The sequence below is a fragment of the Pongo pygmaeus genome, chromosome 16 (assembly GCF_028885625.2).
Source record: "Pongo pygmaeus isolate AG05252 chromosome 16, NHGRI_mPonPyg2-v2.0_pri, whole genome shotgun sequence".
Classification (NCBI taxonomy): Eukaryota; Metazoa; Chordata; class Mammalia; order Primates; family Hominidae; genus Pongo; species Pongo pygmaeus.
In genome coordinates, this window is record NC_072389.2 from 100,133,856 (window position 1) to 100,152,335 (window position 18,480).

Consider the following 18,480-nt stretch of genomic DNA (forward strand, 5'->3'; position numbering starts at 1 on the left):
TTTAGTTGTCATTTCTAAGATTTGCTTTGTAGATTCCTTAGGATTTTCTACATTTAAAAAAGTCATGTCATCTGCTAAAAAAAAGTTGTACTTTTTTTATTCTTATACTTACGCCTTTTGTTTCATTGTTTGACTTCATTGTAGTGGCTAAAACATTTCATTCAATACTGAATAGAAGTAGTGAAAGCAGACATCCTTGCCTTATTCCTAATTTAAGGGGTGCATGCAAGTTTCCCCATTGTAAAATCATTTTGTCTGTTCTAGAACTTGATATAAATGGAATCAAACAGTAGGTACTATTTTGTAGAAGGCTTTTTCCACTCAGTGTGTTTTTAAGATTCATGTGGTTGCATGCATGAGTCATTTCTTTTTTAACTTGTGTTTGTCTTTTTAATCAACTTCTCAAGGTATAATTTATGTACAATAAACCCCTGCCAAGTATGATCAAATATGGTAACTATAAAATTTTTACAGATGTCCTTTAACAAATTGATGAAATTTCTTCCAATTATTATTTGTTAAGAGTAGAAGGGTGTTGAATTTTTGTTGAATGCTTTTTCTGTATCTATTGAAATAATCACATACCTGTTCTCCTTTATTCTGTCAATATTGTGAATTACATTGATTTTTGAATATGAAATCAATTTTTCATTCTTGGAAAATATTCTACTTGGTCATAATTTAGTTTCATATATTTCTTGATTTAATTGACTACTATTTTCTTGAAGATTTTTGCATCAAAGTTCATATTTGGTCATTTGTCTGTAATTTTATTTCTTTGTAACAGTTTTGTCAGATTTTGATATTAGGGTAATACTGGCCTCATAAAATTGTTGGTAAGTATTCTTTCCAAAATGATACTCTTTCTTTTCTCAGTGTTGAATAGAATTTAACAGTGAAACCATTTGCCCCTAAATTTTTCTTAGTGAAGACATTTTTTATAAATAATTCAATGTATATATTGTTCAGTTCTTTTAGGTTGTATTTTGCCATTTTTTCCTTCATCTTTTTTTTGCCACAGTTATTCACTGTATTTTTATCTCTGCCTTTTTTGTTTATAGTGTTTTATTTCATTAATATTTAATGTAATTTTTGGTATTGTTGGATTTTAATTATCATTTTATATTTACCTCTTACTCCTCTGTTTCTCTTCTTTTGCCTTTCAGATTTCCATTTATCTATTTACTTTTACAATTTATTCCTCCCTGCCTTTTTTATGTAGTTGCTCTGAGTATTAAGGTGTATGTGTGTATATTTTTCCCTTTTCACAGTCAATTTAAGTTTAATATTGTATAACTTCATCTAAAACATAGAAACAATTACATGTCATCTAAGTCTAAATGTCCATCTACCTCTAACCTCCTTTATATTAGTTTTCCTGTGTATCACACCTAAATTCATTATACATCTCACCAGGATAATGTTATAAGCTTTGCTTTAAACATTTATAAGCATTCTAAAAAATAAAAGAAATAATATTTTCTATTTACTTATGTATCTACCACTTCTGATACTCATTTAATTCCCGAAGTTTGCATTTCCGTCTGGTATCATTTTTCCTCACCTTGAAGAATTCCTTTAGTATTTATTGCTGTGCAGGTCTACTGATAAAAAATTCTTTTAATTTTCTCATATCTAAATCTTTAACTTTCATTCTTATAGGATATTTTTACTGGATATAGAATTCTGAGTCTAAAGTTTTTGATTTTGCTTTTTGTTTTGCACTTCAAAAATGCTGTTATCCCCTTGCCTCCATGGGTTCTGGTGACAAATCTATGGTGATTCAAATTGTTGTGTTTATGATAATGTCATTTCTCTCTAGCTTTTATCAACATTTTCTTATTGTCTTTATTTTCCAGAAATATGGTGATGCTATTTATCCCCAAGACTGGATTTCTTTAAATTTACTCTTCTTGAGATCCTCTGGACTTCTTTAATCTGTACATTTTATCTTTTCCTAGATTTGAAAAGTATTCAGCCAATTCTTCTTTAAATATTTTTCTACCCATTATTTTTTTTCTGAAATTCCAAATACCCACGTTAGAACTTTTGAAATTTTGATGGTCTCCAGACCTTCTGTTTTTTTTCCATTATTTTCTGTCTTTTAGATTTGATGATTTCTCTTGATATCTTTATAGTCACTGACTTTTTCGTTATTAATTTTGCTATTAAAAATAACCATTGATTTTTTTAAATGTTTAATGTTGTATTTTTTAGTTGGGCAATTATTTTTTAATTTTTACATTTTATGCTTATATTTACTGTTTTACCCATGGTGAGTTTATTTTCCATTGCCTCACCGAGCATAATTTTTATAGGTGTTTTAAAGTTCTTTTCTGATAATTTCAACATAGAGTTCACCTTGGTGTTGGTATCTTTTGATTGTCTCTTGCTTGAAAACAGATTCCATTTTCTTGACTCTTTGTATGTTGAGTGATTTTGAATTGTATCTTAGACATCAGCAATTCTATGTTGTGGAGACTCTAAATTATGCTATATTCTTCTAAAGAAGTTTTTTTTTTTAAGGCATTTAATTTTATTAGACTCAAAATGCAAACTTTGTCACATGTCTTAGGGTGATAGCTTTGATCTTAGACTGCTTGAGTGTGCTCTGCATGTATGCCAGCAACTTTAGCGGCATTCACGTACTGAATGTGGGGTTTACCTTTGCTTACACTCTCCTTTCAGCTTACCTCTGCACTCTGCAGTGGCTCTGGTTGTCCCTGAGTGCATTCCTGTATCCTCCATTCAGAAGTGAGGGTAAATTTTTCATTGGAGTTTTATTCAACTGGTACCACCAGAGTGACTGAAGCTGCTCTTGGATCAAAGATACAAACATTTTTAATTAAGTCTATGCAGATCTGATTCCTTCTTTCAAAGTTACAACTCTTTCTTTCTTTGAAGATGCTTAGATAATTAGACTTTTTTTCTCAAAAAATATTTTTCTGGGGTTTATATTTGCTTTTCCTGAAAGATATGTTTGTTGGGAAATCAGTTCTTTACTATAGAAATGGGAATTATGCATTGATTTAAAAAATATATCTAAAGGCTCTATGGTCTCACTCTAAAAGAGTTTTAGGCTATTTGAATGTGATATTTAAATATAACTAACTCAATTTTTGTTGTAAAACATTTCTAGGATTGCTTAAGTATTCCTGATAGAGGCCAATGCTATGGCAGATGAGGTGTTTACCTAAAACAACCATCTCCTTAATATTGGTGGTTGTTCAAGTAATTTTTTCAAAGACATATATAGTTTTATAATGAAGAAAATAAATTTAAAATGATGTGTCCTGATTTTTCTCCATAGCTTTATGTCAGCCTCTTCTTACTTGAAGTTACATTTAGCAATTTAAAATAATAATAAAATCCATTTACCCAGTAGACGGGCATTTAGAAACAACCACCATTTAGTATACAGTTAAAACCCTTAATCCCCAAAAAAACGCAACAATAGGGAAAGGGAAATAGGTAACAAATAGGAAAATCTCTAGCTTTACCTAATAAAGAAATTACTATTGGCTCTACTTTTTGCTATGTTTTATTTTATAAAAAAAGGAACATTTGAAAAGAAGAAAATTATAGGAACAGATTATATATTTGACATTATAAAACTTTAAATAAAGGAAAGTTGATGGAGCAAGCCACACTAGAGGAAATCAGTGTGGTTTGATTTTTTTCACTGATCCAAAAAGTATTTCAAAAATTTCACACTTACACATCAAAAAAAAAAAAAAAGGTTTAGCACTAGGAGGAAAGTAACCCATAGAATGGAAGAACATGAAGGAAAATCGTCATGATTTGCAGTTGATATGATTTTCTACATCAGATCTACAAAAGAATATATTTGCAGTCTCTTACAGCTGATAAGAGGGCTCAGAAAGAATGTGAACAATATATAAAAATGAGTGTTTCTGTACCCAGCATTAACCAATTAAATGATAAACTTTAAAATTGTTCCATTGCTATTTATAATAGTGTTAAACTCCAAGTTTCTTAAAAAAAATAAAACATGGAAAATCAGTACGGTGAAATTAATAAAATATTTTGAGATACATAAAAAGTTCTGAATATGGAGAAATAATCATTATGAAATGTCAATATCAAGACACCAATTATCTTTAAATTATCAAGACAATCTCAGTCTTAATTTTTCTGAGTTGTATAGAAATTTATAAATTAATTCTGAAATACATGTGGAAGAGTAAAGGGTGAAAAAATATCCAAGATCATTTTGAGTGTGTAATAAGAGACTTGTCCACTCAGATATTGTATGGTTACTAAATTATAGTTTTAAAAATGTGGTCTTGGTAAAATATGGGAAAATATATCAATGGAGAACTGAGAGGGCTCAGAAACAATAGATACACTCATGTGGGAACTTGGTATATTGACAGAAGTAGCAATGTAGATCAGCGAGAAAAATGGGGATCGTTACAGGAATTTAGCTGTAAAAGATGGCTGTAAGGAAAAAGTTCATATTGGATTGCCTGAGTTAAAAAAAAAATTAAAACCAAAACAACAAAATTGAGACAGAATAAATCATACACAGTCATCTTTAGAAGAAAACACAAGGAGATAACTGTATTAACTCAAGGTAGAATATGATTTCTTAAGTAGAACACTGAACATTAAAGGTAGAAATCCTAATGTAAAAGACTAATATATTTGATTACGTAAAACCACTATTTCAGCCCATGTTTGCATTGATAAGGGAGTATAGTCGACAAATTGCAGAGCATTCATTTAAATAGGAACTATATTAGTTAAAATAAATGTACTTGATTTATGCATACACCATGAAAAGAACTATAAAACATACTATTGGTTAAAATATTTGCAGAACGATAGGAACATTTTTATTTTGTTATTACTAATATATACCTAAGGTGCCCTGAGGTGGAAAAAATTCACATCAAATTTAGGACAAGGTTGCCTTTGGAAATGAGAGGAATAGGACTGAGGAAGGTTGACAAAAAGAACATGAGTGTCTATGCAAAACATCTTGAAGTGTTAGAAAATAAAATACAACAATACTGGTTCACCTCAGTGAAGGAGTTTCTCCCAGAAATACAAGATTGCTTCAAATTATGAAATTACAAATACAATACTTCACCATATTGATGTCTTTAAATGAAAAGGATAAAACCATCCTTATCTCAGAAGACACTGAAAGAACAGTTGGTTAGCTACCAACCATTCTTGATCTTAAAAATTATACCCTGTTAAAATTGCTGGACAAATTTTTGTTTAAAACATGTTTTTATTAGGTTTAGAACAGATATGAAAGAGTATTTATAAAACATTTCAAAGATATAAAGAATAATGATCACCTATATGTAAATTTTCTGGTATTAAAAATGGTTTGTGTGTGTGTTCTTAATGTGATATGATTTATCACTCTAGAAGTATTTTCATTAAAGCCACGAATTAAACAGTGATGTCCTTCTGAACAGTTTAACAATTTTTTGTAGGAGTAATGAAATCAAGCAGGAAAAAAAATTACAAATAGAAAAGAGGAAACAGAAGAGGATCCTTAATTGTAGATTATGTGACTATATTCTTAGAAACCTCGCAGGAATGAAATAAACTATTTGATACAATAAAGAATATTCAGTAAGGCTGCTAATGTTAAAAATATATATGTAAATTATTTGCTTTTATATGTAAATAATGACAAGTTTGAAAAACATAGTGGAAGAAGTGATTTTATTTACAATGGGCACCAAAAAATAAAAGCAATATATGATAATCACAAAGAGAAAATTTTTAAATGTTAGAAAAAGTTTTTAGCAATGAAACAGTATTGCTTTTGGAAAGGAAGATTTCATATTTAAGATGCAGTAATTTGCCCTTTCTAAGTTGATATGTTATAGCAGTGGTTTTTTTCAAGCACTTACAGACAGCTGATAACCACAAATTACCTTATTTCGTCTTCTAGACTACCTGTGAGTTTGAAAAGAAAGTGAGACTCAAATTTTGAAGTAATCTACCCAAGATTTCACTCCTGCCTCGTGTTATAATTAAAAGGTGTTCTCACCTTATTTATCCCAATTAGTGTGTTTCTTCAAGGTAGAACCATCTACCTGCATTCATGTCTCTAGTAACCATTGTAGCATAGGCAGTTGGACTCAGTCTCAAATTCTCACTTGCCTTTCTATGTGAGGAGTCACAAATTTCAGAGGTTGACAGAAATTGGGCAGCTAAGAGAATACCTTTTCTGATGTAGACAATGCTAGCCAATCATTTTCTTGTGTCCATATAGTGTCAAAATTGGTAGATTTTAAGCATTTTAACAAAAGTTTGGAAATCCAAAGTCTTTCTCTGCAATATTTGGATTTTTCAATATTGGCAGCCAACTGAAAAAGTAATGGCTCTCTCCTGTCCAAATAAACCTCCCTTTTGGCAAAATTTGGCCTGTGGCCTGCGTCTTTGTGAGCTTGGACATTTCCATACTACTTTCCGTAAATTCTGGCACACTAAAATCTATGGGCTTTTATAAACCCATGTGTAAACCCAGTGTATCTGTCTATTCCAGAGCATCACTAACCAGCTCTTTCTCTACTACCAGTTCTAAAAATGAGTTGATCATTGTGAGTGTGTGTACCTGTTTGGAAACGTTTCTGAAAGTGACTAGAAAGAGTCCAATTGAATCTCCTTATGTCAATGAGTAGGAATTTGATTGCTCCCCTAGTGTTTTATCAAACAGTCGTGTATTCTTATTTGTCTTTCAATCAGGTATTTTTGATCACTGTCTGGAATTTTGAGCTATATATGATCCCCTTGGCATTGTTGCTGATCTTTATCTACAATTTCATCAGACCTGTGAAAGGCAAGGTCAGCAGCATCCAGGACAGCCAGGTAAGCAAGGATTCGGAGTTCTGACATTTGAATGCCGAGAAATGTGTTAACAACAAACTACCAGCACCACCAAATCATGGCCCGAGTCCGTTTCGTTTGAGATGTAAGGAGCAGCCCTGCAAAGGCACTCATTTTGCAGTGGAGGTCTTCTATCATGAATAATCTGGAGTCTTCTTTCTGTGGCATCTTATGTTCCTGAATCTTGGCCTGCATGAGGGGAGCCTCTGGTTCATGGTTATCATTTCCATGCTGGTAGCACATGTCTGTGTGCTCATCTGACTCTCTGTAGAGTTCCTGTGAACAACCTCCTCAATCACTAGCGAGAAACCTTTGCTGGCTCTGTGGGCCATTGCTGGGCATGCAGAGAGCTCTGCAGGGCTAACTCCGGCCTTTCCATGAAGGCATCTTATTCAATGTTCTCTCTGGCTTGAAGGCTCAGGAGACTCCCACAGGCTTGTCAACTTCCAGGGCAATCAGAGAGTGGGTGGGCTTCGACCCATCTATTTGCAGGTGCCCACATTCCTCTGGAAATTCCCAAACTTCCTGTCCTGTTGAAGAAAGCAAGACCCTTTCTCAAAGACATCTCTCCGCATCTACTCATCTCACTTCCACTCTGACTCTCCTGCCCCTGGCCCTCTCATTGCACCCCGTTAAGATCTTTTTCTGCTCTGCTCTAGGTGGCCAGGAACTTGTGTTTGTAGGCTTTTTTTTTTATGATGTAATCTAGGCATTCCAGATTCAAGAACCAAGTTTTTAAAACAAAAATCTAAAGTCCTAAGACTTGATTAATTTCCTTTCTAGATGGATCACCTTCACATTTGGTTTCCCAAGAGCCAATCAAATCCTGACTGTTTTTATTTTTCCTTATGTCCTCATAATGGATTTAAGGGAGGTTTCTGGTTTCACTTAGGAAGGAAGGTGGGAAAAACGAGTATTGTGGCAAGAGGAAAAACCTCAGGCAATTTCAAAATTCTATTCTGTTTGATTTTAATTATTTAATGCAATAGGCATGAACACATATCAGTGAGAAAATAGAACCAGCTAGTAAATGAATGGCTTTAATAGATCCATTTAAGGACTAGGTTTCACAGAGTTACAGATAATGGAAATTTTTACAAAGAAACATCTCTAATATCTATGTTGTCAACTAACATTTTTACAATGTTTATGCAGGTTTTATATTGCCCACTGTGTATATATGTGTATAGTATGTGCGTATGTGTGCATGTATGTGAGAGCATGTACATATACTGGCATACATGTGCGTGTTAGTATACCTATATGCACATAAGTGTGTTATGTACATATAAAGCCTTTATTTATAAAACATTGAAAATAATTACCTAATTTAGTTCGATAACACAACTATGAGGGAGGCAAGAACTATTTTCATTTTATGTCTTATGAAACTACAGTGCATAGGGACGAAGTGATTTGCCTAAAGTCACAAAGCAAAAACTACTGGAACCATGTCCCAAGCTAAAGACTTCTCCTAATTATAGCATTTTTTTCCTCCCATAGCCTGTTTCATTACCTTCCTGTTTATCCATTGGCTTTCATGAGACATGTTTGCTGCCAGTTGTGAATAGGTTAGTTCCCCAGAGGACCCATGAGTACCACACAAACTGCTAGCTGAATCTTGTGAGAATTCTAGGAGGTAGGGCTATACCAGCCCTGAAGAAATTTCTTGATGGCTGCTCAGTGGTTTTATGGAATGTAGCAGAGTATTCTCTGGGTACTTTAGGGTTACTCCCTTTTAAGAGCATGATATTGACAATTCTTTTTACTATTGGAACAGTGACATCTGAACAGCGTACCTGACCTTTGCAAGGTTAAGCAGAAATGCAAGTGTGCAAGCTGAAAATAGACCCTGTTGTCTAACACTGAGCTTTCTTTCCAAACTACTGACCCTATTTGATTATGTACCAACAGATATTAGTTTTTAAACATTGCAGTGCTATGATCAAACTCTGGCCATTAAATAGCCAAGATTTTTATATTCATCTAAACAAGCCCGCTAGCAGTACAGCTGGTGCTGTGACACCTGAGCTAAAGCCAGGCACCCTTAAGTCCAGATCTGAGCCTTGAGTTTCCTTCCCTCACCTGCCTCTTCTAACCCTAAACCCAGGGCAAAATAATAATGCCACAGAGAAACCTGTAACTTATTCTTAAGATTGATTATATTCAGACTAATGCATTTTGTACTGTCTAATGTTTCAGTAATGGCCCCAAAGGGAGAGAGCAGTCATTATAACAATGAGCCTAGCACTAGTGGAGTATGGTATTCTCAGCCTTAACGTAGCAGTTGGTTCATTTGTCAGAATAAGAACAACACTGTTTACAGAAAGTACAACTCAGCAATGCATTTTTAAAGCTGGATGCCTTCAAAGGGCACTGGCCTAATAGCTTTATTTATAGTCAACAGTTTTATGTAGATTATGCGTATTGTTTAGAGTCCTGCCACAGTGTCCCTGAATTTGAAAAGAGTTCTTTTTTAAGAGGTTATAATGCATTTCAAAAATATAAATGCTTAAAGTCTGTAGGCAAGCTTTAAAATGTGTCTGAGTTTAATTTGCATTTGTTAATTTCGGTTGATGTTTTTATAAACACGTTGTGGGATTTCCTTTCAGGAGAGCACAGACATAGATGACGAGGAGGATGAAGATGACAAGGTGCGTATGTTCAGGAAAGAACACAAAAAAACACTAGTGTTGTCAACAGATAGCATTCCTTCAGGTTGAGTCTCTCTCTTTTCTTTTTTTTTTTTTTTTTGTATTATAGAGTTACCAGTATAGTAATATTATTGTAACTTTTAAAAAGGATATCCCTTTTTAAGATTTTTAAGAATGAGGTTGAGAAGGGTAAAATAGAAGGAATAATTGAAATGTTATAAAAAGCATAACTATAGGAGGCCTTTCATTGGATGCAAGCCAAGATTAGCCTTCCCCTTTATAGGTAAAAGGTAGCCTAGGAAGTCAAAAGTAAATCAGGTGAAATTGCTGTTTCTTTAGGCTCATGTCTGCACTCTGTGGGGTGGTCACCCACTTCCGCGTCTGTCATTTTCCCAGCTGTTCCTGGCAGCGTTTTCAGCTATATGTCTGTGTACATCTGTCCTTTTCCTTCTCCTGGGAGAATCTCTCAAATCTGCTGCTTTTGTTGTCATTACGCTTCCAGACAAACCTTCTGGAATAAAATGAAACAAGTGAAATGCCAAATGAGATGCTACTAGCTTAATGGACTTCCAGTCCCCTTCACCTGTGGGTATCTGGGGCGAGGGATGGTAACATGTAGGAGGCTTGTGCAGAGGAAAGGGCAAAAGGGGAAACCTTGAGAGTAAGTATCCAGTGTAAATGCCCATGGAATAGAAATGTATTCAAAGACACTGGCTCTATGATACAAAGAGCCTTAAAATTAATTGAGTGGACCAGATGGTTTTGCCCATTTGAAGCAAATGGGGTGGATTACAAAGTAAATCTTATTTGTTGTGTTAAGAGGATCATTAATAGCAAAATAATAAAATCAAGTATAATACTTTTAAAGGAAAATGACCTTTTTCAGAAAAGGGGTCGCAGAGATGCAAGTTTCTTATTGACGTCTTGATGTTAGCGGTTTCTGAGTGATTAAGTCATTGAATATTGTCAAAGGAAAGCTAAGTTAATAAGGTTTATAATGGGACATTTTACCAAAAAAAAAAAAAAAAACCAGAAGTATTAATGAAATTATTTTAAACCTGTATGAGGTGATAACTGCAATTCTAGGCCTCCTGTTCTTCAGACTGGCCAGCTATCAGGTGGGGGTTCCCACAACCCTTTTCTTGGATTCAGCAAATTTCTAGAACGGCTCACAAAATTTAGGGAAATATTTTCTTATATTTACTGATTATTATAAAGGACACAATTCAGGAACAGCCAAATGGAAGAAATGCACAGGGCAATGGATGGGGGAATGGGTGTGGAACCTCCACGCCCTCTCTGGGTATACCCTAGAGTACCTGCATGTGTTCACCAACCCAGAAGCTTCCAGAATACGGTATTTTTGTTTCTATGGAGGCTTCATTACATAGGGATAATTGACTAAATCTTTGGGCATTGGTGTTTAAGTCAATCTCTGGCCCCCTCTTCCCTCCCTGCAGGTCAGGGCTGGGAGGACTGAAAGTTCTAACCTTCTAATCATATGGTTGGTTATCCTAGCCACCAGCTCCCCCGTCATCAGAGGCTTTCTAAAAGTCTCCTCATTAGCAGAAATTCAGGTGTGGTTGAAAGGGGCTTGTTATGAATAGCCAAAAGATGCTCCTCTCATCTCTCTAGCTCTGGAGCTATTTTAGGAACTGAGGACAAAACCAAATATTATAGCAAAAGATGTTCATATCTCTGTTATCACTTAGGAAACTCCAGGAATTTTAGGAGCTTTGTGCCAGGAACCAGGGACAAAGAACAAGCATACATTTCTTATTATATCATAACATCACATTAGGCAAAATTCTAAATATTTATAAACCAAGGCCTGGATGAAAGGAAGATTTCTTCCTGTTTGGCCAAGGCTGTTTAAATGAACCACCAGTAGAAGAGGATGTCCTCCACCCTTTAGGAATATTGGTGACCATGTGTCTTTGGCCCATCTAATAAAGGAGAGTATCCAACAAGAAGATGAATGGAAACATGGTATTCAGTGATTGGCAAGCAACAAAATCAGGTCTAGTCTACCACTGATGTACTTCAAAAGCTACCTGAAGGTCTGGAGAGACAGCCCTTTGGTCTGTGCTTTAAACCTTCCTGGGCAAGGATGACTGAAGAAAGAGTTGGAACAGCAGCATCCATAGGGATAAGCCTGGGAGCTGTTGCATTCATCTCAGCATGGCCCAACCCATACCAGTTGTGCCAACCTGTCCCACGTTGAGGGCACTGGCATTAGGGTTCTCCTCCTTCCCTCCGGGTGAAGTTTATTCTTAACATGTTTTTATTATAGTATTTTAGTAGCACTTTTTAATAGACAGATATAACCATGGTGGTTTTGCTTTCCCAATTTTATATTTCTATGAAGTCTTCTAAAGGAATAAATCTAAAATGATATTTTGACTTCTGTTTATGCCTCCTCTGCTTAACACAACCCTTCTATTGTTAGGAAAGGCTGGCGAATTTTTCCATCCTTGTCCATCTCTTTTCATTCTTCCTTCTGTAAGGGATTTGCAAACTAAAGGGATCTTCAACTTTCAGACTTTTTGAGTGCACATCCACATACGTATTACAACACTTGGTTTCTTCTCTGTGTGGATCAGCTTCTACTACTGAGATGTGTTTGTCATAGACCAGGACATACAGTCACTGGGTGACTCCCCATCATAGTGAGCTGGAAGAAAGGTCTACTCACTGAGCCCTTCTGGCTTCTGTTGTGTGTTAGACATGACAGACCATGCTTCTGGGAACTGTAACACACTCAGTGAGAGATGAACTGTTTACAAATTATAAACACACAGCCATTTTGTTCAAAACCAGAAGAGGAGAGAAACTTCTTTCTACCCAAACCATCCATCTTGAAGGTGACACTCTTTAATTGCCAGTGCTCCTTCCCACCAAATACCATCACGGACGACTGTGGAAGATAAAAGCGTGCCGGGGCCTGTTGGCACAACTTCCTCAGGAGATGAATGCTTTGCCATGTTCTGCCTGTCTCTGATGCACAGACCAGGACACTGTCTGGGGTCTGTCATTCTTTTATTGTCTGGAACAAGGATTGTTGTAAAATGACATCACTGTAACCCCTCGTTCCTTAGCATTGTGAAAAGTTCGTGGTAGTAACTTGTATTAGAAACCAGATTAGACTTCACAATTTTGCCTTTTCTTTTTCAGACAGTGATAACATAGAACTTTCAGGTAACTAGGTTTTTGCCTTTTAGGAGATGAAATGTACAAGCTAAACTTTGAAGAGAGGAGATCCTGCTTTCTAATACCTGATGGCTTATGTAAGAAATTGCTTGTTACAAGTCTAGTTTTCTAGGGACTCCAGAACAAACAGATAATAGCTAAGTTCAGCCAACAGCAATCAGTTGACATTTCCTATTTGTATTAGATTCCATATGTGGAATCCTTCCATGTGGACCTTATTTGTACGGATGGATTACAATGAAAATTGCATTAATTTTCTACACAGTAAAGGTCAGTAATTGAAGCATGAACCAAGAAACTATTGTGTAAAATGCTGTATCCCATACTTAGGAAAGGTCATGCAAGACAATAATATCTTGTTTTCATTACAGAAGGTATAAATACTTGCACTAGAGTTTCTTTCTTTTTCCAGCCCAACAATCACTTACATAGAATATTTCAGCATTTTCTATTAACATCAGGAAGAAGGAATCATAAGGGCATGTAATAAAAGAAAAAAAGCCCTGCTTAATGCTATCAAAAAGAAACTGTGCTCTAAGGCTTGCATTGTGGGTTGGTTTGTTCATAACTAGGTTGTCAGAAATAGGACTTGAATGATCTGTCCTTTTAGGATCTTCAGTGAGGTCACAGTTGCCTGACAGTGTTTATGAAAAACAATATGACCCTTTTATATCAATTGTAGATGAAAAACAGATATGGACATTTTCCTTTAAGAAAATAAGAAACATCTAATCCATTTTTGTTGATTGATTGAGGAGCATATTATAATGGAAGGATACAAATGGATATTGTATCTATATTCTATTTTCACAAATTAGTTTGTCATTAAAATTTAAGTACAGTTTAAACCATTAATTTCAGTGTTTAAAATGATTTTCCATCCTCTAAATTGATTAGTCAGTCCCTTCCTAATTACCCAGACAGGGCCTTCTTAGTGGGAGAAGCGCATGGCATGTATCTAGAAGGAGTTCTCACTGTGAATTAACCTGTAGAGTCCTTTGGATGATGTGGTTAAGTCCACTGTGCCTCATTCCCTGTGTTTCCTTGTGCCAGAAAGAGAGAGGAGATGATCTATAATATCCTAACCAGAGAAAACTGATGTTTATCGAGGAGGTCTTCTTACAATCTAACAGTGAAAGTAGTTTTGTCTATAATTCATTTGTGTGTGTATGTGTTTGTTTGTTTGTTTTTTGAGACAGAGTCTCACGCTGTTGCCCAGGCAGGAGTGCAGTGGTGCCATTTCGGCTCAGTGCAACCTCTGCCTCCCAAGTTCAAGTGATTCTCGTGCCTCCGCCTCTGGAGTAGCTGAGACTATAGGCATGTGCCACCACACTGCATTAGAGATAGCGTTTTACCACGTTGGCCAGGCTGGTCTGAAACTCCTGGCCTCATGTGATCTGCCCACCATGGCCTCCCAAAGTTCTGGGATTACAGGCATGAGCCACCATGCCCGGCCTGTTTGTACTTTCTTAAGAATGTCTAAAACAGTAAATTGGTTAGATTAGTAATTTTTTAAATTATTTAAAAAATAATTTTTTAAATTATGACATAAGCAGTGATATTTAACAATGATAAAGTGTTGTATTTTTAAGAAAATAAAAAACCAGAGAGTATCTTTGAATGGTTAACAATAGTTGCATGTGCACACACTCACCTTCAGGGATACACAATTTATATACGGGGCATATTGTAAAAGACCTGCTTATGGCTAATTTTCAGGGGAATAAAGTGCATGGGAATTCTAATTTAAGTCCTTTTAATTTGATTTAATATGGTTTTTAGTGATGAAGTGACTTAATTGCTAACATTTTTATCATACTATCTTTCAAGCCTTTTATAGTGAAGTGGATTCCAGCCAATTCTTAATTATCAGTTTATGCATGTTTTGGATGAGAGGGGGTTGCCTTCCCAATTTCCTGTAGTCCTTTGGCAAATCAACTTGCTTAAATATTCTTTTTAAAAATCAAACTCTCATTCTTAAAAATGTTTTGACTTCATAACCTTTAGAAGTCATCCAGAAATATTATCAGTCTGGCTTTCTGGAACATTATTCAGAGCATCCTACCTATTATCAAGCTCACTAATATTCCTAGTACAAGTAGATCTTTCCGATTTCTATTCTTAGGATTGTAGTTTTATTCTCAAATATTATGAGATGTGATATGCCAGACTCAATTAGATGAATTACCTATCCTTCTCTTAGCGAATGTGCATTGTCTGACCAAATTTCGTCAGAGGCGCTGATTTTTTCGTAGTCTATATAGATTGAGTATCCCTAATCTAAATACTTGAAATCCAAAATGCCCCAAAATTTGAAACTTTTTGAGCTCTAATTATCAAAGGAAATGATCATTGGAGCATTTTGGATTTCTGATTTTTAAATTAGGAATGATCAGCCAGCATGATGCATGCATTCCCAAATCCCAAAACAATCTGAAATCCAGAACACTTCTGGTCCCAAGCATTTTAGATAAAGGATACTCAACCTGTATTGCATCTAGATATTTCATTTCCCATTGCTTAGAATTGTCACATCATGAGAAGGTAGAAGACATTGGATATTGCATCCTGATTATCCACAAGTGATTGGTTTTCTGAAAATAGTATCTATGTCTTTTGTATTTAAAAATAAATCTGATCGAGACCATCCTGGCCAACATGGTGAAACCCCGTCTCTACTAAAAATAGAAAAATTATCTGGGCATGGTGGTGCACACCTGTAGTCCCAGCTACTCAGGAGGCTGAGGCAGGAGAATTGCTTGAAATGGGAGGCGGAGGTTGCAGTGAGCCGAAATCATGCCACTGCACTCCAGCCTGGCAACAGAGCGAGACTCCATCTCAATAAATAAATCCCTCATCTATTTTACTGTGACTCACCCAATTATCCAATGAGTTTATGAGATAATTGATAGAAAGGGGGGCTACCACTTTTTTCTTCAAGGGAAAAGTAATCACTGGAATAAAGTATTAAATAAAACAAGAATAATAAATTAAAACAAGGCCATTTCAAGTAAGAATTATTTAAGCAATTAGATTTATGAAAATATTAATATTTTAATTTGCAGGCTGCTTTTATATGCAGTAGCTCATTCAGTACTCAAAACAAAATATTAAGTTTCATAGTATGTTCCCTTGTCTACAAATGAACAAACCAAGGCTAAGAGAACTTCAGTAACGTATCTGAGATTTCTCAGCCAGGATAGCGGCAACACTCAAACCCATCTCTTATGGTCTAAATCTTATTTTTGACCATTCTCCATTGTTGTGAAGGAAACCTGTCATTAATTTATTGGTTCATTTTGCTGCATTATTTTGCCAACATTTATTGATGTCTTTGTACCAAAGCCTCTATAAATACAAAAATTACAACCATAAACAAGGTGCTCATAGTAAACAACCCCAGTGCCCTAAGACTTCTGCCTTCGTCAAGGTTTGTAATGTTGTTGTAGCTGCTATGTTGGGAAACAGAGGGGAAATGCTAGGTGAGGCAGGACTGCTAAAAGGTGATGTTTGAGCTGGATCTTAAAGTAATAATAGTTTTTTAACTTGTTCCATTGCTGAATCACATAAATATTTTATCTTATACCCACTCCTTTACTGTACCTGGGAGAAAACTAAAGAATTCACACAGCTAAATCAGCAACTGCCGCTCCTGGTATATTTATCTACAGTAGTTACAGTTATAGAAAACCATTAGCCTTGTTTACCTTGTGGTGGCTTGGTGTTCTGTCACTTAGTGCAGAGAGACTTTTAATGAAATCAGTCTTTCAAGGGTCTAGATTCCAAATATTTTTTTCCCTAATCTGTTGCCAATTTTTCAGTTGTATTTTATGAGTATCTTCCTATTGAGCTGATTGTTTATTCCTTTTACTTTTTCAACCCTATTATTTGATACTAGATGATATTCATGTTGCACACCACACACAAAAAAAAGTGTTGGTAAATACCAGTGCAGTGTGTAAGTGCTTTATGTAATGAACAGATAGAGCAATATAAAACCACTTAGAAATGATATTGATTCAAAATCCAAATACTATTTTATATTCATTTCCCAAAGCAAAAGAACTACTTGAGAAAGAAGTACACTCCAGAAAGAGTACAGATCTCCCCACTCCATTTTAATAGCACGAGCTGTGGAGTTGACTCCGTGTGTGTGTGTGTGTGTGTGTGTGTGTGTATGCGCGCACGTGCACACGTGCGTCTGCATCCCTGCATGCCCACAAAATGCCTCATGGGAAGAAATTCTAAATGACAGTTCCTGGTGCATTGCTGGGATTCCCAAAGAATAATTTTTAATTTCATGTATCAGAAATATTGCTGCTTGTTCTTTGTTATGACAGATGCTAAGCTTTTTTTCATGCTAAATGCCACTCAATCTATTTCTAATGTTTATAATTCTTCAAGTTTTCAAATTATAGGCTTTTAATATTCGGTGGGATGAAACAGACCAAACATATTCTTATTTAAAGTCTAAAGGTATATTTTTGCATCTTTAGTCTAGATGATTGAAATTACTGGGAGGATTTTGAGATAAAAATTTTTGCATTAATGTCTTCTGAGAATTCTGTTCATCCTGTAACAAATACTACTCAGTTTTTAAGCATGTCAAAAGGATTTTTTCCTAACATGGTCAATTTTCAGGACTTTGTCTCTAGTTTTGCTTAGGGAATTAACAGAGAAATGAGAAGTTTTCTAAATCAGAACATGTAGGAGAGATTTAAAGTAACACCCTGATTATGTAATTAATTCTTAGTTGTAAATTCATTTTGATGGTGTTAATTCTCTGCCAGAGGCTCGAAGCTAGTTTATTGCACCTACAGTGCTATACTCATTGGAGACCCAACGCCAACAAGGCCTTAAGAAACGAAAGATTTGCCCTCTGATTTTTAAATTTTTTTTTTTAAAAAAACAATTGTGTTACAACACAGACATATTATTTGTTCTTAGTTCAACTGCTTACAAAAGTTAGCAAAAATACTCAATCCTTTTAACATTTTATAAATGAATAATGAAAAATGGTGGGCTTGTACTCATCTTCATATGATATATATTTTTAGGTTACCAAATTAGTTTATTTTTCTCACAATGAATGCTATTCTTTTTTATTATGTGTTTAAAAAAAAAAGGAAACCTTATGAAATTTGAAAAATTCCATGCTTTCATCTCTTCATTGTTTGGTGATGCAGGCTTGCTCACAAAGTAGACCCCTAAAGCATGTGAATTTTACTTATGCATCCACATTTTTTCACATTTGCAATGAGAAGTGATACCCCTCTTTGTCAAATATAGGAATCTAAAACTATGTATTTAGCCACAATAATCTTGTTCATTTATTTAATCACACCAGTGGCCTTCACTGTTTTTATTACACATTTCCCTCTGTAAATTGGAAGCCTTCTATGTTAAGGGAAAATAGAAGCACATGTGACAGCAGTTCTGTCTTTCTGAATGAATCACTGTTACTCTTCCTAGGCAGTTTGGTAGCAACAGCAGATGTAATGTTGTGTTTGCTAAACTGTGTTATCGCCACATTCCCTGGTTCGATCTGAAACGTGTAAATAAAGCCAGCATGATACAGATGGAACTGCAGATGATCTTTCATACAACTCGGGGCAACATGAGTAGACTTGTCCTGGAAGATCATTTTCTTTGAAACTTAAATTAACCCCAGTATTCTTTAAACTAGACAAAAGGTTGCTCCTTCTTTTGTAGCTTTGCCTTCTTGAAGGGAAGGAAC

The 18,480-nt window shown here is 35.1% G+C and overlaps 1 protein-coding gene across 3 annotated transcripts in view; it reads left to right on the top strand.

The window, feature by feature from the left end:
- The window catches only part of MCTP2 (multiple C2 and transmembrane domain containing 2), a 257,190-nt gene that overhangs the window by 206,695 nt on the left and 32,015 nt on the right, over positions 1 to 18,480 (top strand). For all 3 annotated transcript variants that reach the window (XM_054451314.2, XM_063652994.1, XM_063652995.1), the window contains exons 18-19: positions 6,739 to 6,861; positions 9,492 to 9,533. In XM_054451314.2, the coding sequence (XP_054307289.1) occupies positions 6,739 to 6,861; positions 9,492 to 9,533 (165 nt within the window). The remainder of the gene's footprint in view (positions 1 to 6,738; positions 6,862 to 9,491; positions 9,534 to 18,480) is intronic.